Genomic DNA, 20,182 nt, shown 5'->3' with positions numbered 1-20,182 from the left:
ATGAATATCTTTCAATTAACACCTTACCTCCAACCTTATGTTTCTTCATCCATCTTCTTATTTCTCTCTTGTAAACATTATTCAAAAAAAAAAAAAAAAAAAAAAACTCATTGTATTTTATCCCACCCAAAAAATCCACCTAACATTTTATTTTCAAATGACACATTAAAAAAAAAAAAAATCATATCATACTATTATATAAAAGTAAAACTCCAAATAATACCATTCTTCCAAAACAATATACTTGTATTCATTGAACAAATCCTTTCAAGCCACCTTCATGTAATATTAATTGAATCATGCCACCAACGAAATATCCTATATCTCCTTAAGATGTGTTCTCCAGAGGTACTCCTCTTCAATTAACAGCCCCTCACCTCAAAATTTAATGTCTTTATGCCCACCTCCCTTATTTATCTCCTACAAATATTATTCACAAAAAAAAAAAAAATTATCCCTCCATTTCATCCGACCTAAAAATCCCCACATAGTATTTTATTTTCAAAAACCACATTTTACAATGGACAATTCCTAAACAATTACTACATCAATCAATATCAATGACTCATAAATATTAAAAAAAATTAAAATCCAAAGAAAAGTATAATTGAACCTTGACTTTAATCTTTTCTAAGTGCGCATGCATGTGAAATTTTGTTAGTCCAATTAAAGATAAAACTTCCCTAAGAAATTGCAAAGCAAGTGGTTTTCAAACATTGAAATATAATCACAAATGAGTGAAGATTTCTTCTTCAATGAACAACACCTTCAATCGTATTGCTATTGAAATTAATAACTGGAAAATGAAACATGCTGTTATCAGAACTAGTTTAACTAAAAAACCAATCTAGAGTGTGATAAAAGCAAAAAAAGAAAATCAATTATTAAACCATCCAACAAGTTAGGATTTAGGACCCAAAGGAAGGAAACAAGGAAGCAAAAGAAGAGACTTCATTAAATAAAAAAGAGAGCAAGAACAATTGGGTAATGAGATCCAAAGCAACAGTATCAGATCAGGATCAAACAGAAAAGAAGGCCCGAATGAAAGTACTCAGAAGAATAAATACACCTTTATCCATCACCTTTGATAATATTAAATACACTATTGACATGCCTCATATAATTCAAAATTTCACTGACAGAAAATCAATGTCAAGTAGCCATGGTGTAGTTGACCAGACTTCCAAAAGATAGATAAATGAAATTGTGTTGAACCTGCAGGAAATGAAAGCTCCAGGTATTTAACAAGAAAGATTATTTTTTTGATGAAAAGAAAGAAACTAGCTACACGGTTCAGATTACGTCAACCTTCATCAGAGGGCCTCCTATTGAGCAGTCAGTCATTTTCTCTGATTGTTGAGCCACAGGTAGCAGCCTTACTAAGGGCAAAGTTAACATCCTGTCATTTACAAAAGAGGTATTCATAGGTAGCATATTACAAACTTCTAACAGATAAGTAACCTCATGAACTGGCCATGGAACGACCGGTACTGGAAGCATGTCCTTCCTACCATCATGAAAAGACACCATCTTCTTAACTGGGACCTATGCATGAAGCTTTGACAAAGCCCAAAATACAATGCCAGCACAAGCAAATCTAGCTGCGAAGGCAGGGGAAATTCACCCTAGCTCCAATAAAGACATACCGTCCTCTACAATTGCAAAACACCAAAAACTTTTCGCTGGTTCATCCCGCTCAGATGTTAAACCTGCAATAATTAACGAAGGTACGGAGATTGAGTTCCAAACAGGGGACTGAAACTGCTCCACCTGACTGTGAATACAATCAGCATTAGGACTACCATTCGGCTAGCCAAAATGCACATTCAGCTGTGCTACCCAATATTGCACCTGTTGAATCAAAGATGTGCGTTTCTTTTTTTTTTTTTTTTTGGGGGGGGGAGTGCTGGCGTTTTGAAAAGTCACACAGTTCCTCATTTGCCACAAGTAGTAACATAATAATAATGATAGTTAAAAAGAAAGACATGGCATTATTATCCCAATTAAAATCTCTTCCAATTTGAAGACAAAAAGGGGATGAGATATTAAACGCCTCCATCCTAATCCCAAGTGGACCACAAACCCAGATGTGTCTTGACCACTGGCATTCAAAGAACAAGTGAGGGATGGATTCCTCAGCCTGTAAACAGAACCTACAGGTGCTATCAATGTCACATCTAACTTTTTAAAACAGATTTAACAAACAATCCATTATGGAGCAATCTCCAAAAGACACGCTTAAATCTAGGGCTCTCTTCCCTTCCTCTTTCTTCCAAGTCGAGTGATTTGTCCTTCAAATTAAGGAGATGGAATAAGGAAGTGCTTGGTGAATTCGCCGCCTCAAGGAAAGACTTTTCTCTTTGGCTCTGGAAGCAGAGTGTTTGAAGGGAAATTCCTATACTGCCCTCTCTACTCTTGAATCTCATTTCTTTTGGATCTCTAGGGCAGAGGAAGCCTTTTCGTTGCAAAAGTCTAAAGCCACATTTGTCCTTGAAGGTGACAGGAATACACAGTATTTCCATTCAATGACAAAAAATCTGTCAAGTGCAGCATAGAGGGGTGTCCCTTTTTGATGACCAAGCCATCCCATTTCCTCTGTCCACTAGATTGCCCAGTCCTTTATCTCCTATTTCCAGGATTTATTTTCTTTTTCTTCTCCCTTAGATCCATGTTTGATCCAAGACGTGTTCCATCCTCGTGTATCTAGTGATGAATCTGCTCAGTTGGCTCTCCCTCCCTCCCTTGATGAAAGTCATGGTACTGTCATGTCTATGGGACTTTACAAAGCTCCAGGGATTGATGGTTTTCAAGCGTGCTTTTTCCATAAGTTTGGGACTTGGTCGCACCTGACATTTTAAACTTTTTGAAACATTTTTCAGTTTGGCTTTGTTGCCCCCTAGAATCAACCATACCCTAATTTGTCTAATCCCTAAATCCAATTCTGCCTCATTAGTTTCTGACTATAGACCCATTAGTTTATGCAATGTTGTGCCTCGTAAAATCCTTGCTAAAATCCTCGCCTAGGCTTTGGCCTTCTCTTCCCAAGTTTGTTTCTCCCTCCAAGGGGTGCTCGTGCCATGTAGATAGACAGCAGATAATTTATCAATAGCTTAATGAGATCTTTTATTACCTCACTCATATAAAGGAGGGTAAGTTGGGTTGGTGATGTGAACAGAAGGACCCCCGGCCAAATCTTCAAGTGGGAGCCCCCAGGATGGCTCCAAGAAACCACACTGACCTAGCCAAACCCTTCTTTAGGGGGTACTTTGGGCATATTGCCCCTTATTTTTATCCTGGAATTGTCCCTAGAATTTTTCTGAATTTTAGTCGAGTCCAAATTAGTAAGTTAGGTCAAGTTTGGTTTGGTTTGAAGAGTTTTATTTTGATTTGAATCTATTTTGGATGAGTCCTAAGTTATCTTAATTAGCATGTGCTTTTTAAGTTAACTTAAAGTTTAATTAAGCATGTGTGTTTAATATGTTGGATTCTACTAGGAGTTAAATTAGAGTTTGTGTTCATGTAAATTTCTATTTCTTATTACCCAAGTAAGGGTATTTATGTAATAGTGTTGTTTCCTTTTTATTATAAATAGAGCGCTTGAGATCTAACTGATCACAATAAGCCATTCTACCACAATCGGCTTTCCCAACATGGCATCAGAACCTCAAGACGATTAGGGAAACACAAAAACAGATGGAAAGAAGAAGAGGAGGGAGAGGAAGAGAACCACTTGCCGCTGCTACTTATTTCCAGCTTCCAATTTGCATTTCATAAATTTCCTTCCACAAAGAAACAAATCTATATTAGGGGATCTAACTTTATTTTCAAGGGTGGGGGGTAGGGAATAGAGGGGGTGAAAGGGAAATCAACATGCCTCATTATTACCATTACTGCCATTACTTTCCATTTTCAGAAAAAGTATTCAAATGCCTGAATGCACTCCAAGCAGCTAGAGAGAGAGCAAGTCCCTATCATGGTGGGAGATCTTGCGAGATCTCGCGAGATATCTCGTTATCTGAGGATAGCGAGACGAGAGGGAGTGCAAGATTAGAGAGATGGGAGATCTCGACTCGAGATCTCGCCAATATCTCGGCGAGATGTCGCTAAATTCCACACTTTAGGGGCTTTAAAAAGCCCTTGTCTCGCTCGAGAGAGGCATATCTCGCCTCTCTCTCTCCTCTATCTCGCTGGAAGCCCAAATTTGGCCGGAAAACTCAATTTTTGGCCGGAATTTGGCCGGGATTCAACATAGCAACATCATCTACTCATCTACAACAACAAATTTAAGCCTATTTCAAGTGATTCAAGCATATTTCAAGTGTTCTTCAAGAAATGTAAGATTTTCCCCAAAATTTGAATTTTTTCAAATACAAGGTTCTACAATGGTTGTATGAGTGTGGTATAAATATATGTTGATGATCAAGCTTTGATCTACACTTTCATGGAAAAAATTTTAATTTTCTGTTATTAATTTTTTTTGAATTTTCGTATTTAAAAAATATATTATCTAAAAAATTAAAATTAAAGATTATAAATAAATACTTATGATATGAATGTGATTATTATTTATGTTAAACTACATTTAGAGGGCTACAATCTCATGTATTAATATTTTGATTATCATGCTTGCTGTATTTTTTTATTTAAATAATTAAATAAAATAATTATGAAAAATAATATTTTATTAAAAAATTATATATATATTTTTAAATGATTCTTATATTATGTAGTTTATTTTAAAAATACAAACATGTCTTATTGAGCATTGTATATATGTTATTTTAGAACAAAGTGTGTGTTTTGTTGTTTTATAAATTATTTTTACATAAAATAATTATAAAAAATAATATGTTATTAAAAATTTATCTTTTTTTTTTTTTAAATGATGCTCATATTATGTAGTTTATTTTAAAAATACAAACATGTTTGTTTGAGCACTACTATATATATGTTATCTTAGAACAAAGTGTGTGTTTTGTTGTTTTATAAATTGTTTTTAAAATGTTTTTATGTGTCTAAAAATCATTCTAATAATTATTTGGGAACATTCATATATGTATTTCAGACTTTTAGTGCTGTACATTTGAATCTTAAATGGCAACTAGTGGGAGTGGCGGCACTGGTAGTGGGACTCAGGACATTGCTTGGCAACATGGGGATCCACTGACTGCTGGCAAGAAGAAATGCCGATGCAAGTATTGCCTCAAGACTTTGAATTCTGGTGGTTCAACCAGATTATAGCAACATTTGGCTGGTGGTTACAAAGATGTTTCCAAATGTCCCAAGGTTCCTTATAATGTGCAAAAAGCAATTGCAGCAACTTTAAGGGGAGGGAAACAAAAAAAGGACGAGATGGCACAAAAGCAAAGGGAATTTGAGGATACAGTGCTATCTAGACCTATTCTTGATGTTGATGAGGAGTCAAGCGACGATGAAGAGAGGAGGGTTATGGGTGTTGAGTCACGAGCCGAATGGAGACAGATGAAGGTTGCAGTGGAAGCTAGCAGACATTCCTTACATGCTGAGAGTGTGAGGCAATATGAACAGACAAGGGGAGCAGGTGATTCGGGGTGAGGGGCATCCATGCCACCTAGACATAGTTTTCAGGGAACTGAGATTGAGAGGACCAAAAGGAGGAGGAGGAAGACTAGACATTATGATTCCACATTTGACCAAGACCCCTCCCTCTTCAACCAACAAGACATCTATCAAAGAAGCATTCCATATATGTTTGTTGGAGGTAGAGAAGGCAGTAGGGAGGAGGAAGCTAGGTTGGCAACCAACAAATTCATGCTCTACAACAACATTGCAGCCAATGTAGCCAAAACACCATATTATTAGGGGATGATCAGTGCAGTTGCTAGGGTAGGTGTAGGGGTTAAAGGCCCAAGTGCTTAGGAAGTAATGAATAAATATTTACCCAAGGTAAAACAGGAGGTGGATGAATACATTGGTTCATTAAAGGAAAAGTAGAGTACATATGGTGTGCTAATGGATGGACTGGTCCTACTAGACAGTCCATCATTAATTTCATGGCAAGCTGCAATGGAAAGACAACCTTCCTTAAGTCAATGGATGTCTCAAATAAGATCAAAGATGCTGACTACCTTTACAAGCTTCTTAGGGAGGTGGTCTTTGAGGTAGGGCCAAAGAATGTTGTCCAAATTGTCACAAATAATGGTGCTAACTTCAAAAAAGCTGGAGAAATGTTGATGAGGAAGAAGAGCAGCAGGATCCACCTCTTTTGGACACCATGTGCAGCTCATTCGATTGATCTTATGTTGAAGGACTTGGGGAAAAAAAGTCAATCAATACTGTGGTTGAGAGGGCTAGAAGGGTTAGTAATTTTATTTATAACCATGGTTATGTGCTGAAGATGATGAGGAACCACTGTAAGGGTGATCTAGTCAGACCTGGATTGACTAGATTCGCCACAAACTATGTAGCTCTGAAAAGCTTCCAGAAGAAAGTGGTGGGTCCTCGGCACATGTTTGCAAGTGAGGAGTGGTTTGGTTGGCGTGGATCTAGCCATCCTGATGCAGTACTAGCCCAACAAACCATTGCTGATGATCCTTTTGGAGGCAGCTGAATAGGACACTGGGCATTATAGAGCCTATTGTGTTTGTTTTAAGGATGGTGGATTCGGAGAATAAGCCCACAATGCCCCACATATATGTTGCCCTCCAACAAATGAAAGAGTTGGTTAGAGCTACTGCCCCTAGCTCCTTCAAATCCTACGAGAGGATCATCGATAATAGATGGGAGATGCACTTGATGCATCCTTTGCACTTGGCTGGTGAGTCACTTTTAAGTCTTTAAGTTTTTGTTGTATACTTTAATTTACATTCTTTATTTATTATAACTTATAATTTATAAACAAGTAAACAACCAAGAGATGCACTTGAGCATCCTTGCACGGCGGTGAGTCACTTTAAGTCTTTAAGTTTTTGTTGTATACTTTAATTTACATTCTTTATTTATTATAACTTATAATTTATAAACAAGTAAACAACCAAGAGATGCACTTGATGCATCCTTTGCACTTGGCTGGTGAGTCACTTTTAAGTCTTTAAGTTTTTGTTGTATACTTTAATTTACATTCTTTATTTATTATAACTTATAATTTATAAACAAGTAAACAACCAAACCACTAAGTCACTAACCAAAATTTTTATTTCCACAATGCAAGCTTACTACCTCAACCCAAAGTACCATTACAAGAATGATCTGGGGCTTGATGTAAAGTTGATGACTGCAGTGCAAGAGGTGGTGGAGAAGCTTGTGTCAAATCCTGTAATGCAAGGGACAATTAATGGAGAGGTGAGAACTTATTCAATTGTTTCTTCAACTTCTTGCATTAGTGCATTAAGCATATACATAATACAATAATTGAAGAATTGGTGTGCAGATCAGGGAGTTCAGGGATGCCTCTGGGAGTTTTGGAAAGCCTTCTGCAGTTGCAACTAAGCAAAAAACTGATCCTGTTAAATAGTCCACTACTCTATAGGTCATTAAGTCTATAGACTATAACTCTATAAATGATAACTGATAAGTTATATAAATATAAAGATTTACTTGCCTAATGCATTCTTATTTTTGGTTATGCAGTTCACTGGTGGGTGCTATATGGAACTAGTGCGCCAAATCTCAAGGACATAGCAATTAAACTACTCTCACAAACTTGCCCATCCTCTAGTTGCGAGAGGAACTGGAGCACCTTCTCGCTCATCCATAGTAAGGTATGGAATAGATTGGGGAGTAAGAGGCTCGAGGACTTAGTGTATGTGCATTACAACATGAGATTGAGAGTAGGGCACATACAAGATGATATAGATGACGACAATCGTGAACCGATTGAGTTCACTGATGTATTCCACGAGCCCCCCGCAAAAGATGAGGAAGGGCATACTATTCCTCAAGACCCTGCACTTGGAGAGTACACATATGGGAGTGAAGGTGGGTTGTTGAGTGGTTTAGAAACCCCTACCCAGATACTCAACAACAATATGAACAACAACAACAACAATGGCTCTGTCACCCACCCACGATTGACGGTTATCCCAGAGTGCTATTCCTCCAGTATTCTGACATGGAGACATATCAGTTCCATATAAACCGATATGTGACCTACTTCAGTGATGGATTGACTTGGGAGTCATATGTGGCCACCGTTCAGAATCAATTGATGCAGAATGCTGAGTGATACTCATACTCTTAGTCTTAGTCTTGTAAGTTGTAAGTTGTAATTTTGAGTTTTGACATTCTTAGTCTTAGACTCTTAGTCTTGTAAGTTGTAATATTCTTAATTCTTATGGTTGTAAGATTTTGAAGACATTTAAGTATTTAACAATTTATTACTTTGAATCTTTGATAGTTTGAACTTTGATCACTTGTTGACTTGAATACTTGATGTGTAATGTATTGTATTTGATACTTGATAGTTGATAGCTGATAAATTATAACTCATTAACTTAAATTACTTGATATCTTTACATTACAATTACATGTTGTCTCTGTCTCTCTGACTCTCTAAGTCTCTAACCTTGCATTTCACAGATTTTCGATTTTACACCTAGGGTCGACTTAGGAGACATAGTTAGGGTTATTTTCTCACAAATCTAAGGCCACCAATGTGTTCAAAAGGCCTTAAATAGGCTAAATACCAAGTTTCAGCCCAACCAGAGCCCTAAAACCCACCGAGATGGGCCACTGAGACTACCGCCATTTTTTTGGTAGATCTCGACCGAGATCTCGCCATATGGAGGATTTTGAAAATTCCATGTGGAAAAGATATGTCTCAATATGAAATAAACACGGCATATTAATAGATAAGAAGTTCAGACTCCAGAGACATAATTGTTTTGCCAGTGAAATTCTTAGACATGCATTTTCTCAACTAGAACCAAATTACCAATTATGCAAGTAACCACATGGAATTGACTGAGAAATTGAGTACAATCAACAATCAAATATTGATGACAGCCCAAAAAGTACTCCTATTCAACAACAGTTTCTAAAGGAATAGAATACAACAACAACAACAACAACAACAACAACAACAATAAGCCTTGTCCCAACTAAATGGGGTCGGCTACATGGATTCTTGCCCTCCAATCAGTTCTGTTCGAGGCCATGCTAGATACAAGGCCTAAGCTATACATATCATTTCTCACCACTTCTCCTAAGGTTATCTTAGGTCTACCCCTAGTTCTTCTAGTTCCTTCAATATGGATTATATCACTTCTCCGAACTGGAGCATTTATAGGTCTCCGTTGAATGTGCCCGTGCCACCTCAAACGACTTTCTCTAAGCTTATCACTTATGGGAGCAACTCCCAGACCAACTCTAATATGATCGTTTCTTATCTTATCCATCCTAGTTTTGCCACTCATCCATCTTAGCATCCTCATTTCTGCTACACTGAGTTTATCTATATGATTCTTTTTAACAGCCCAACACTCTGCACCGTACATCATAGCTGGTCGAACAATGGTCATATAAAATTTTCCTTTAAGCTTTAATGGAATACGCCAATCACATAAGACCCCGGACGCACCTCTCCACTTCATCCACCCTATTTTAATTCTTTGGGAAACCTCATCTTCTAAATCACCTCTTTTACTTATGATTGAACCTAGGTACCTAAAACAATCACTCTGTGGAATCTCTTTATAGTCAAGTATCACCACTTCATCATCTGCCTGATCATGACTAAAGTTACAAACTAGATATTCTGTCTTCGATCTACTAAGTTTAAAGCCTTTTGATTCCAAAGCTACTCTCCATGATTCTAATTTGGTATTAATTCCCGCTTGGGTTTCATCAACCAACACAATATCATCCGCAAAAAGCATACACCAGGGGACCTCATCTTGAATGTCTTTGGTTAATTCATCCATTACCAGTGCAAATAGATATGGGCTTAAAGTTGACCCTTGATGTAGCCCAACTGTTATCGGGAATTCATTACTTTGTCCCCCCCACTGTTCTAACACTAGTCACCAAACCATCATACATATCCTTAACTATATCTACATATTTACTTGCAACACTTCTTTTCTCTAGTACTTGCCAAATTAACGCTCTAGGGACTCTATCATAAGTTTTTTCTAGGTCAATAAATACCATATGAAGGTCTTTCCTACATTCTCTATACCTTTCCATAAGTCTCCTAATTAAGTAAATAGCTTCCGTTGTAGATCTTCCCGGCATAAACCCAAATTGGTTCTCCGTAACTGTAGTTAGGTGTCTCAAACGGGTTTCAATTATTCTCTCCTATAATTTCATCGTATGGCTCATCAATTTAATGCCTCTATAGTTATTATAACTTTGAATATCTCCTTTATTTTTGTAAATTGGAACCACAACACTTCTCCTCCAATCATCTGGCATTTTCCCTGTGCTCATAATCTTATTAAACAACTTAGTCAACCAAACTAGTCCATGGGTTCCTAAGCTCTTCCATACTTCAATTGGGATTTCATCAGGACCTTGTGTCTTGCCGAGTTTCATCCTCCTTAAAGCTTCTTTTACTTCGAACATCAAAATTCTAAAGGAATAGAATACTGAGCTAAATTCTCGAACAAGTATAAACAGAGTAATCAATTGAAAACGTACTACCCAAACAGAGTTGAAAGCAAGTGTAAAATAGATGTCAAACCAAATATGAACCCTGTGAGAAATCAGGATCCTATAACCAGCAATCAGCAGAGAAATCAAAGAAGAAAAGAGAGGGAGAAGAGAAGAAGAATGTCACATGTCTTTAGAGAATAAGGTACTGCGATTAGGCTCTGATCGTCCTAATCACTAGGCAGTGTTTTACTTATAATAATAGGTAATACAACCTATCCAAAAACAGGACAGATCTGCCCTTAGAAACTGGAGACAGTCACAAGAGAACAAAAAAAGAACCTAACCTAAGATTACCTATGACAAAGCTAAGGATAATTTTGCCCTTAGTATTCCACCAGAATTTAACATTTCATTCAAGCTGGAGCATACAATTCTCCCACGCTTAGCTTGGTAGAATTAGTATGAAAACTAGGAGCAAACATCCCATTTGTAAACATGTCTACCAACGGATCAGGAGAAGACAAAGGGAGTGACAGTCAACTTCTTCATCACTTCATTGCGGACAATGTGGCAAACAACCTCTATGGGTTTTGGTGTGCTCATGAAACAAGGCTTGCTTGCAATATACGTAGCAGTGTGATTGTCACAGAACATCTTTGTCAGAGAATCTACAGATAATCCCAACTCAAGTAAGTAATGATGCGACATGAGTTCAGCAGCACTATGGGCCATGACTTTGTACTCAGCTTCGACACTAGACCTTGCAATAGTACTCTTCTTTTTACTCCACCACGTAACTAAATACCTCCCCAAAAAAATACAGTATTTTGGAGTAAATCGCCGATCAGTGGCAGATCCTGCCCAAACTGCATTAGAAAAGGCTACTAGATCCATACGCTTGTTGGGGCGAGAAATCAACCCCTTGCCTAGAGAACTCTTAAGATATCGAAGCACACGAACTGCAACATCCTAATAAGCTTTCCTAGGAGATAGCATACAAATGTTACATCAGGTCTCGTAACAGTGAGATAAATCAACTTCCCAAACAGCTCCTGTGACGATGAACATCATCCAACAAATCCCCATCACTAACCCCAAACTTTTGGTGAGGATCCAATGGAACATCACTGGTTTTGTAGCAAGCATCCCAATGTTAATTAGAAGGTACAATACATATTTACGTTTGGATAGGCTAATTCCTTTCTTGCCATGAACAACCTCAATCCCGAGAAAATAGTGAAGGTCCCCTAGGTCCTTGGTTTGGAAATGTCTCTGTAGTTTAGCTTTTACCTCTTCAATGACAACTTTGTGATTTCCAACAGTAATACAAATGGAAACAGACCATCCTTCTCATACCCTCCACCAATACCCTCTTTGTGTGAAGGTCCTAAAAGTAAAATATGCAGGAGTAAAGTTTACAGCAAAGTCTAAGGATTTAGTGAGTTGGCTAAGTACTAAATGATTAAATGGAAACTGTACAGGTAAAACAGATGACGAAGTAAGAGGACTAGGTAACACTTTCCTAAAGTAGGGGTATAAGTTGCCATTATAATAATGACAAATGAAGGATGGTTAGATGCAAAAAATAAAATAAATAATGATGAATTACCTGCCATGTGTGCAGAAGCCCTGGAATAAATGATCAAAGTGAGGATGTAGAGGTTAATAAGGCAGATTACCTGCATGGGTTAGTGTGGCAATGAATTCAGAAGCCCCATGGGAAGTGGAAGTAGATGCCTCAAGATTTTTTAACCAGTGCATAAGCTGGCTCGCATCATCATGCAGACTCTTAGATTGATCTCCTAAAGAGTTAGTAGCTATAGTATCAATAGGATGAACTATACCAGGACCACAATAATACAGCAAACAATCGGCTAATTGATGAACCCATTCCGGTTTACAATGTTTGGCCCAACAATCATCCACCAAATGTCCACATGTACCACAAAAAGTACACTGAAGGGAAACACAACAACGACTGCGGCCACGGGAAGAAGTAAAGGGTGAACTACTGACTCTAGATGTAGCTGATGGGGTAGAATCACAGGAAGAAACAATGCGCAAGAGATAGGAGAAGGCTTCACTAAGTGAGCACACTTTCTCCAGCCAATAATTATTCTTTAATTTGGTTAAGTTCAAGGTCCAATCCAGCAAGAAACTAGGAGACGAATCTCATTGCGTTGGGTTTAAATCTCTTGTGTCTGTACTTAAAAGCTGAAACATGTTCAATTCATCCATCATTCCTTTACAAGAACTATTGAAGTCTTGCAAAGATTGCCCAGTTTGCTGGAAGTGGAAAAGTTTCTCATAGATGTCGTAGACATGACTCATAATTTTCTCGTTGGAACATGTTTCCTTCTAGTCATCCCATATTCCGTTAGCAGTAGAATGAAACATAACATCAGTGGCAATATTAGGTCCATACTATTCCATATCCAGATCATTATTATGGCATTATCTTTGGTCCAGGCTTCATAAGTTTTGTCTTCAGTAGGAGGAGGTCCGTCTCAATCTATGATAAGACAGCAGGAAGAAGAAGAAAAAAAAAGAAGGCAAGATACTACTTAACAGAAGAACAAGAAGTCAAGGTCAATTCTGGCAAATAGGATACTATCCAGCTAGGGTAGCAGCAATAGTGAGTCAATAGTACTAATCACAAATTCACAATAAAGTTAGGGCCATGGTGGGAGATCTCGCCGAGATCTCGCGAGATATCTCGCTATTTTGAGATAGTGAGACGAGAAAAGAGACGAGATCTGAGAGATTGGAGCTTTTGCCACATCTTGCCGAAATCTCGCCATCTCTGTTCCAACCACCTATCTCGCTCGAGAGAGGCATATCTCGCCTCTCTCTTGCTGCAACCTTCAAAACTTGCCGCAAACTTGATTTTTGGCCGAAATTTGTTGGGGATTCAACTTCTAAACATCTTTAAGACATCTACAACATCGGATTATCATCATTCAAGCCTATTTCAACTAGATCTTCAACAAAGGTAGGATTTTATCCCAAACTTGAATTTTTTTCAAATAGAATGCTCTACAATGGGTGTGTGAGTATAGTATAAATATATATTAATTTACTAGCTTTGATCTACACTTTCATGGAAACAAATTTAATGTGACATTTAAACCGATATGTGACATACTACAGTGATGAGTTGACTTGGGAGTCATATGTGGCTACTGTTCAGAATCAGTTGATGCAAAATACTGAGTGATACTCTTAATGTCTTGTAATCTTGTTACCAAATACTCTTGTGATTGTGAACTTATGGATTATGATTTATGACTTACTAAAAGTCTAAAACTTCTTATGGTTGTAAGATTTTGAAGACATTTAAGTTCTTTGATAGTTTGATGTGTAATGTATTTGATACTTGATAGTTGATAACATGAATTACTTGATATCTCTACATTACATGTTGTCTAACCTTGCATTTCACAGCATTTCCGTTTTACACATAAGGTTGACTTAGAAGACATACTTAGGGTTATTTTCTCACAAATCTAAGGTCACCAATGTGTTCAAAAGGCCTTAAATAGGCTAAATACCAAGTTTCAGCTCAACTGGGGCCCTAAAACCCACCAAGATGGGCCACCGAGATTACGCCAAAATTTTGGTAGATCTCGACCGAGATCTCGCTATTTTGGAGTGGCGAGATCTCCCACCATAGTTAAGGCATCCAAAAAGATATTTTCAAGCATGAAATACAATGAACATCGCAACCCAAAGAGCTAGGGAAAATAAAAACAATAGCAAATGCTTCAACAATGATAAACTCAAAAACAAATAGCCTTCTGAATGAATACCAGTACAGAGTCCTTCCACAGCAGCCATAGGAAAAATACCACCGTACAGATCAGGCTTATGCTGTAAACTATCTCTGAGACAGTGCCAAAAGTAATATGTCGGGTACTCTAGGGTCTTCAATAGTAGAATGAATAGATCAGCTCATAACCGTCTTTAGAGGAGGGACCTATATCATACGGAGAGCAGTGACGGGTGGCTGCACACCAGGAAAGGGGAAAAGAAAGGCAGAACTGTTTCAGAAGAGAGAAAAGGAGAATGCTTCAGCTGGTTATAGGTGCTCAAATTCCATGTGAGAAACCAGGATCCTGTAAGCAGCAATCAGCAGAGAGATTGAAGAAGAAAAGAGGGGGAGAAGAGAAGAAACATATCACAAGTCTTTAGAGAATAAGATCCTGCCATTAGGCTCAGATCTTCCTAATTGCAGGCAGCGTTCTATTTATAATAATAGGCAATACAATCTTTCCCCAAATAGGACAGATCTTCCTTTAGAAACTGGCGGCAGTCACAAGAGAACAAAACAAAAAAACTAACCTAATACTACCACTGATGGAACTAAGGACAATCTCCCTTAGAATTCTCCCTGAATTTACGAACCCCAAGAAAAAGTTAAAAGTGAAATATGCAAATTGAAATTTCCCCCACCACCCTAAAAAAACCAAAAGTAAGTTTTCCCACTGGGGGTGGGCGAAGCAGGAAGAAAACATACCATATGTCTTATATAAAGTTGGGTAGACTGAATCTAGTTTAGACTGGCTTTACTTTACAACATTACCACTCCAGCAATTCAATAGAAGAAGTCAAAATCCAGTATACGACTGATTAGCAACTCACACGCAAGCATACGAATCGTACATGGAGCTGAATCCAGGCAATCATGGCACTAGCCCCAAATCCAGGCCTTGCATCCTCCTGCAAAAGTTTACTTTCAGTTCACAGATTTTGAACAACTAGCAAAGTGACTATATCCAAGAATGCTTTCTTCTAGGACTATTTCTGAGGAGAATGAACTCCATGACAATCATATCAAATGTTCAAAAGAATGAACGCTTAGTGGGCTGGAAAATCTTCACCTTTCCCTCCTCTTGTCTTGTCAAATGATCAGTTTAAGAAAACTGCAGCTAGTTTAGGTCCTATGCTGAGATTCACACTGCATACAGGCCAAGATCAATGCAGTCTTTCCCTCTCTGGTCCTCAAATGACAGCTATAAAAACATATGAAATTAACCTAGTTTTTACATATCTCAATATTTTAGTAAAACTGTGAGGTGAAAAAGAAAACATCTCAATGGGAAATTTATTTAAACATGCCAGGTTTCCTTGGCCAGAAAAATCAATTTACCTCACTTCTTTTTTCTTCTTCAATTTCAAGGCAACCGGACAAGCCCCAGTCCATTAACAACCAGGTTAATTGACAGCTTTGAACTAGAAGATTTATGGATCGATTATGATACAAAAACTTTTTATCTGTAACAGACTTTAGGATGCATGGGAAGTCAATCCGTGCCCACCAATTTTCTGAATGGCTCAATCTACCGAGGTCTTATGCCAAACAGGAAAAAGGAGGAAGGAGAGAATCTAAACTGGAGCGCATACATGAAGTGTTTCGAGGATGAGAATTGGGGTGTCAGAAACTGAAAATAGGAGCATCAATCATACAACAATTTGTGAGTAACCCCATGGGGAAGCATCAACTCGAAACAGAATTTTTGAGGGAATACTGGACTTTCGATAGAGTAGGCCAGCACCAACGCCACAGATCACGCAGTTGACTCTCTCTCCTCGTACCTAAACCCACTTCCCGATAAGAGCACCTTCGTGTTTCGACTGAGAGAGATATTCAAATCATAACCGGCACACCTCATTCTGTTCATTATGTCAACAACATCAGCCTTTCTGTCATTAATATAGAGAGATCTGATCAGATGGTCGCATACCCGTGTCTTCAGTATTAGACCTCTCTTTAAAGTGAAAATGAAGACATCAACTGCTAGATCCAGCTTCCGTTTGTAGCAAAGGCTTTTAATTAGCCTCGCACAGCTTGGTGGAGTGATGTTGATTTCATTCTCTTCAAGGATAGAGAATATCTTAACTGCTTCATCCACTCTTCTTGCCTGGCACATTCCAATGATCCAAATGTTATAAGGAGATGAATTAATAACATTTCTCCTACGATCCATTATAAGCAACCCACGGACTGCCTCTTCCACTTCACCATTATCAAATTGCTCTTCCACTACTTTAATTGCCTCTTCTTCCTGGTTGGGAAGGCTCCTCAAATGACTTAACCAAAGACTAAAAGATTGTGACAACCTTCTCTTCTGACACAAGAAGGTCATCAGTGCGTTGTAGACAGACAAAGTGGGCGTACACCCATTTCCTGCCATCTGATCGAAGTACCCAAAAGCTTCTTCTTCTCTATTAACTTTCAAAAGACCATTTATCAATGTGCTATATGTGATAGCATCTGGGGAGAAACCGTCAACTCGGAGTTTCTTAAAGAGCTTCACAGCTAAATTGGTGTTTTTTGTCTTACACAAGCCATTCATCAAGATATTGTAGGTGATAATATTCGGTACAACCCCATTATCAGCAAGCTGTATAAGCAGTTCATAGGCTTTAAGAATTAATCCAGACTCACAATACTGCTCCACCAATTTTTGAAGACTTACACTGTCAAGGACCTGACCACTACCTTGGGAAAGCCGAAGATGAAATATCAAAGATGGGTTTCTGCCGATCTCCATCTTATGGAAGAAAAGACGAGCTCTATCAAGTTCCCCGGCCTTACAGAGCCCATCAATAAGAGAATTAAATGTAATAACTGTAGGCAAGCACCCTACCTTCTCCATCTCATTAAATATGTTTTCTGCCTCCCCAACCAGCCCTTCCTTGCACAACCCACAAATAAGAATATTGTAAGTGGCAGAGTCTGGGAAGCAATCATTGTTTGAGATCTCCAGTTGGAGAGATCTGGCTCTATCTAGAAGACCTACATTGCAAAAACCCTTGATCAGGGTATTATAACAGAATGTATCCGGAACAATACCTTGGTCTGTCATCTCCTTCAAAATCTTCATTGCATCCTCAATCTTGCCAGCTTCTGAAAATCCCTTAATCATGATGGTGTATAACACAGTGTCAACATGAAGGTTTTTGCTGCGCATTTTCCCATACCATTCAAGTGCATCATTGAACCTTCCAGCTCTAAATAATCCGTCAATCAAAGAGCTATAAGCGTTCAATCCAAGAACAAAGCCCAGCCTCCTGAATGAATCCAGAAGCTTAAGAGCTTCCTTGATCCTACCCAATCTACAGAACCCATTTAATATAGCATTGTAAGTAATGGAATCAGGGCGATAATTACTGCTTCTCATGGTTTCCAAGAGTTTTTGGGCGTCGTCAGTCCGCTCTGCTTGGCAGAGACCACAAAGAACTACAGTATAGATCATAGTGTCAGGAGAAATACCTCTTTGGGCCATTTCATCAAACAATTGGAGTGCATCCTCTGTCTTCCCCGCTTTACCCGACGCATGAATGAGCATGCCGTAAGTGGCTCGATTTGGACTGCAGTTAGACTTCAGCATCTGATTATAAACTGCCAATGCCAACAAAAAAACCCCTTTCTCAACTAGGACATATATGATAGTATTGTAAGTGAAAGTGTCGGGCCTGCAACCGAATTCCTTCATCCTTCCGAAAGAGTCAACAGCCTTTTCGGGCATCCCTGACTTCGCATAAGCTTGGACCAAGACCACAAAAGCCTGTGGGACTATAAGGAACCCCGACTTGCTTACGTCTTCCAGCGATTTCCAGGCCAAGTCAAATCCTTTATCCCCACAGAGTAGATCAATCATCAGGTTGTGCGAAAACCAACTGCGGAATCGCTTACGTTTCATTGCCCATATGAAGAACCGGAAACCCAACCCAACATCTTGATTTTCTTGAATAACAGAAGTAACGACGTTGGGAGAGAAATAAGGGACGAGACATTCAAGTTGGTCTTCTATAGGCTGGGCAGTCTCGATGATCCTCAAGACTTCGTTTGAAACTATAGATTCCAAGTCAGGTTCTAGTGTGGAGAAAGAGAATAACCTCGGCTTCGAACTGAACTGGTAGGCGGGCCTTAAAACAGAAGCTAAGATTCTCATTCTGAAGATCAAAAATCGGGTTTTGACGGGAAAAACCTCTTGGGCTTATTATTGCGGCGGCGCCCATTTTCGAAAGAATGAACGAATCGAAGAACAACACCAACACTGACTACACCATTTTGGATAAATGCAACCAACTGAACTGCTTGATCCTACTGGTGCGAAATTCTCCATGTCACTCTGGAACTGCACTTTCATTGTGACCCATCAAGGGTCAATTCCAATTCCTTGCCACCACAAAGGTTTTCAAAATTTGCATTCTCGTTTATATATTCACGAGCATGCACAACACCATACAGTTTGAGAGAAAAGGCAGGGGTTGACAATTAAACCCTCTCTCCTACACTTGGAATAGATTTACAAAACAGAAATAGGATTTAGGGTTTCTCTGCCTCCTTGCTGCTTCCAAGGAGGCAGGCACAAGTAACGAGGGAAAGATTTCTCTCGGTTCAAAATCTGGAGCATTGGTTGGAGATCATCGATCACTTACAGGAGGTGATGGAGTTGGATAGGGATGGGATTGGACTCGGGAAAGAATTGGAGCAAGGTAGAAGACAAGGGTACATTGGGCATTTTGAATATTCTGAAATCACATGCATCTATTTTTAAGGGTATATGGGTAATTTCCTTATCGAATTATTGTTTTCACGAAACAAATTTTCACCATGGTAGAGGAGTAATCTCCGGATGGTATTACAACTACAAATTATGTAAAATTCACAAGTAAAAAATAATAAAATATTTAAAAAAATAAACTTCATTACCCTAACCCTTTGGGCTCCGTGTAATTCTTGGTCAATAGGTGTCTCTATGCTCCTGTCCGGGGAGACATCTAGACTCATAGAGGCGGATCAATTAAAGGGGATTGAGTAGAGGGAAACACCAGGCAAGAAGATAGTTTTTACCGGAAGTAAAAGAAAAATTGAAAAACTACCTTTTAAGTTTGAGATCCCCAACTTTCCTAAGAGGTTAGGTTTCTAGGGTTTGAGTTCTCAAGTCTGAGTCGATCGACTTACCTCAGAGTGATGTATAGCATTCTCCTCCGTTACATATTCAGTGATAATAGAGCATGAGGACATTATTATATTTGCGATTTAGGAAGTGCGTAATAGATTTTAAAGAGGATCATACTGACATTAAACACTTGTCAAGAATCTAATTCTGTGAATTGAAAATTTTCCCCCAGATACATAGAGGATCCATATATAATTTTATTGAGACCCTAAAACTCATGGTAAAGTCCAACAACAGACTAAGTTAATCTTGGATTAAGAACAGGCTAAATAGTCAGACACGACACCAATTGATCCTTCAGTTAGCACAGGTTTTTACAATTAGCTAAGCACCCAACTAGACCTATAAACTGATTGGATTGGATTGGATACACCAATATCCGAATCTGATTAGCAAAACGGTTATCCTAATGCGAATCCGAATCCTGCAGAAATGTAGAGAAGGCATCCGAATTCGAATCTGGAATTTTATCGGATATCCGATAATAATCCGATCTGATAAACCATCCAATTATTGATTGATGATTGTCAGTTTTTTTTAATAATTTGATTACCGGTTTTTTGAATCCCATTATCTGCCCTTTTTTAGAAAGAAGTGTTTAATACTTTTTCTAACTAGATAATTTTTTATTTTCAATT

The 20,182-nt window shown here is 38.4% G+C and overlaps 1 protein-coding gene across 6 annotated transcripts; it reads right to left on the bottom strand.

Annotated features, from left to right (window-relative positions):
• Nucleotides 1–872: 872 nt before the first annotated feature.
• On the bottom strand, nt 873–19,050 carry LOC149006339 (Pentatricopeptide repeat (PPR) superfamily protein). 6 transcript variants are annotated; one of them, XM_089165413.1, is made up of 3 exons: nt 15,214–19,050; nt 1,309–1,709; nt 873–1,215 (listed from the first exon to the last, which is right to left on the bottom strand). In XM_089165413.1, the coding sequence occupies exon 1, from the start codon at nt 18,528–18,530 to the stop codon at nt 16,140–16,142; it is 2,391 nt and encodes a 796-aa protein (XP_089021539.1). In that variant the 5' UTR covers nt 18,531–19,050; the 3' UTR covers nt 873–1,215; nt 1,309–1,709; nt 15,214–16,139. The 6 variants fall into 6 exon arrangements, with proteins under 6 accessions (XP_089021539.1, XP_089021541.1, XP_089021542.1 ...); XM_089165415.1 differs by lacking the exon at nt 873–1,215 and having other exon boundaries at nt 1,241–1,399; nt 1,512–1,709; XM_089165416.1 differs by lacking the exon at nt 873–1,215 and having other exon boundaries at nt 1,241–1,399; nt 1,647–1,709.
• Between the last annotated feature and the right edge of the window lie 1,132 nt (nt 19,051–20,182).

Source organism: Hakea prostrata, chromosome 8, assembly GCF_041222555.1.
Source record: "Hakea prostrata isolate BN-2017 chromosome 8, UWA_Hpros_2, whole genome shotgun sequence".
Lineage (NCBI taxonomy): Eukaryota > Viridiplantae > Streptophyta > Magnoliopsida > Proteales > Proteaceae > Hakea > Hakea prostrata.
The sequence above is the reverse complement of the archived record's forward strand: the minus strand, read 5'-3'. Positions and strand labels throughout refer to the sequence as shown.

Excerpts from the sequence above, each read along its gene's own strand:
- LOC149006339 (XM_089165413.1), bottom strand. The coding sequence starts at position 18,530 with ATGAGAATCTTAGCTTCTGTTTTAAGGCCCGCCTACCAGTTCAGTTCG.